The following is a 2644-nucleotide window of genomic DNA, read 5'->3' as shown; positions in this document are numbered from 1 at the left end:
ATGTGGTTTGCAGTGCAATCTAGAAATAGAAAGAACTTTGCGCAGGTTGAGGATTGGCATGGCTAGGAATCAAATTTTGAAAGAGCTTTCAGCTCCGGATTTGCATCAACAACCCTTATGCATAACTTTCCCTAATTTAGATACTAATACTACTTTTGAATTAAAATTCGGACTAATACATCTTTTGCCTTCTTTTTATGGTCTTGCATGTGAAGATTTCCACAAACATTTAAAGGAATTCCATGTGGTATGCATGAGTATGAAACCCACAGGGTAACAGAAGAGAAAATCAAATTGAGAGCTTTCCCATTTTCATTGAAGGATTCGGCTAAGGATTGGCTTTACTATCTACCATCCGAAAGTATTACCATCTGGGAGGAGATGAAGAGGTTTTTTTAGAGAAATATTTTCCAGCTTCAAGGGCAGTAAACATCCGAAAAGCAATTTGTGGCGTAATGCAGGATAGCAGGGAATCCTTACATGAATATTGGGAGCGTTTCAAGCGATTGTGTGCAAGCTGTCCCCATCATCAAATCAGTGAAAACCTACTCATCCAGTATTTTTATGAAGGGCTTATACCCACAAATAGGAGTATGATTGATGCTGCAAGTGGAGGAGCTTTAGAAATAAAACTCCTGAGGGCGCGAGGAATTTGATTGCAAACATGGCAGCCAACTCTCAATAATTTGGCACTAGGCTCGACACCCCTTCTGGACCTGTTAATGAGCTAAATGTTTCATCTATTGAATAACAACTTGCAAGTCTAACTTCTCTTGTTCGACAAATGGCTGCAAGTAATATGCAAATAGCGAAAACATGTGGAATTTGTTGGGTGGCAGGACATCCAACTGACATGTGTCAAACTCTTCAAGAAGATAAACAAGTTAATGCAGTAGGGAGCTTTCCTGGACAACCACAAAGAAATTATAATCCTTACTCGAATACCTACAATCCAGGATGGAGGGATCATCCTAATCTTAGCTATGGGAATCAAAAAGTGAATCAACCAAACTTCCAGCAATACAGGCAGCCATATCCTCCTAGACAACAACAGGACCAAACTTCAAGTTCAGGTATGCCTTTAGAAGATGTTGTTAACTCTTTGGCCACTAACACTTTACAATTTCAATAGGAAACAAAACAATTCCAACATGAAGCAAGGGCAAGTATTAAAAGTTTGGAGAATCAAATGGGTTAAATGGCAACCGCAATCAACAAGTTGGAAGCACAAGGTTCGGGAAAATTACCTCTCAAACAATGGTCAATCCAAGGAAAAATATAAGTGCGATCTTGTTAAGAAATGGTAAGGAGGTTGAAATTCCAAAGGCAAACCTTACATCATTGGAGTAGGAAAATGAGAAAGATATCACTGAAGAAAAGAGTGTTCCCAACGATGATGGCGTACCTAAGCATAAGTTTCCACTCATTTCTGAGTATAAACCAGCGTCCCATTTCCCTCAGGCTTTAGTAGAACCTAGGAAAGATGAACATAATCATGAGCTTTATGGAACTTTCCGTAAATGTGAAGTAAACATTTCATTGTTGGATGCTATTAAACAAGTACCTCGTTATGCTAAGTTCTTGAAGGAATTGTGTACCATTAAAAGAAAACAAAAACTTAAAAGATATGAAAAGATAAATGTAGGGAAAATGTTTCTGCAATTATCCAAAAAAAATCTCCCTACAAAGTGCAAAGATCCAGGCATATTTAGCAACCTTTGCATGATAGGTAACTCTAGGTTTGAAAAGGCCATGTTAGACTCAAGAGCTTCTATTAATGTCACGCCATACTTTGTATACGCTTCTTTAAAACTTGGACCTTTGAATGAAACTGGTGTCATAATTCAACTAGCCGATAAATCTAATGCTTATCCTAAGGGTGTAGTTGAGGATGTTCTCATGAACATTAATGATTTAATTTTTCTTGCTGACTTCTTTGTGCTTGATATGGGATATAATGATCAAACTATCCCCATTTTGCTAGGAAGACCATTCTTAAGGACATCCAAAGCTAAAATAGATTTTTATAGTGACATGCTTACTATGGAATTTGATGATAAAATCGGTGAATTTAACATTTATGATGCTATGAAACATCCTGATAAAACTAACATTGTTTATTCTATTCAAGTGATTGATAATTTAGAACAAGAGGTTTTAGAACTTGATGAAAACAATGCAGTGAAAGTTGTCATTGATAAGCATACTGAAGATGTGAATCAGGGATTACCTTGAATACTGTCTTGCAGGAAACCATTGCAACATTGAATGCTTCTCCAAAGTCACGTAAAAGTTCACATATTGTTTTGCCAATTGCTAACGAGAAGCCTTTCTATGTAGGTTTCCAAATGGATGATGTGAGAATATGGGACCTTAGGAACCCAATTGATGCCGGTTGAGGAAGGAGAATGAAGCAATAAGTTTAGCCAAAGACAATAAACAAATGCGCTGTTTGGGAGGCAACCCAAGGGGAGTTCATTCCTTTACTTTTTATTTTTCTTTTCGTTTCGTATTTGTATTCATATTTTAGGTTAAATTTGTTATCTTCTTGACATATTACTTTACATTGGGGACAATGTAAATTTTAAGTATGGGGGAGGAAATTTAGGTTGAGTCTAAAATTTTCAATTCGTATTTTTGTGTT

General features: G+C 36.7%; 1 protein-coding gene across 1 annotated transcript; it reads left to right on the top strand.

The window, feature by feature from the left end:
* The first annotated feature begins 784 nt into the window (after positions 1-784).
* On the top strand, positions 785-2399 carry LOC111389256. Its single transcript, XM_023014153.1, has 3 exons — positions 785-1090; positions 1351-2154; positions 2250-2399. Exons 1-3 carry the CDS (start codon positions 785-787, stop codon positions 2397-2399), a joined length of 1260 nt encoding a protein of 419 aa, XP_022869921.1.
* The last annotated feature ends 245 nt before the right edge of the window (positions 2400-2644 follow it).

This window comes from Olea europaea, unplaced genomic scaffold (genome assembly GCF_002742605.1).
Source record: "Olea europaea var. sylvestris unplaced genomic scaffold, O_europaea_v1 scaffold572, whole genome shotgun sequence".
In the NCBI taxonomy this organism is placed as follows: domain Eukaryota; kingdom Viridiplantae; phylum Streptophyta; class Magnoliopsida; order Lamiales; family Oleaceae; genus Olea; species Olea europaea.
This window is presented reverse-complemented; position numbering and strand designations above follow the sequence as displayed.

Coding starts and splice junctions, on each gene's coding strand:
- LOC111389256 (XM_023014153.1), top strand. CDS start 785: ATGGCTGCAAGTAATATGCAAATAGCGAAAACATGTGGAATTTGTTGG. Junction 1,091..1,350: donor CAGGTATGCCTTTAGAAGAT/GTTGTTAACTCT, acceptor TCATTGGAGTAG/GAAAATGAGAAAGATATCAC. Junction 2,155..2,249: donor TTGATAATTTAGAACAAGAG/GTTTTAGAACTT, acceptor ACTGTCTTGCAG/GAAACCATTGCAACATTGAA.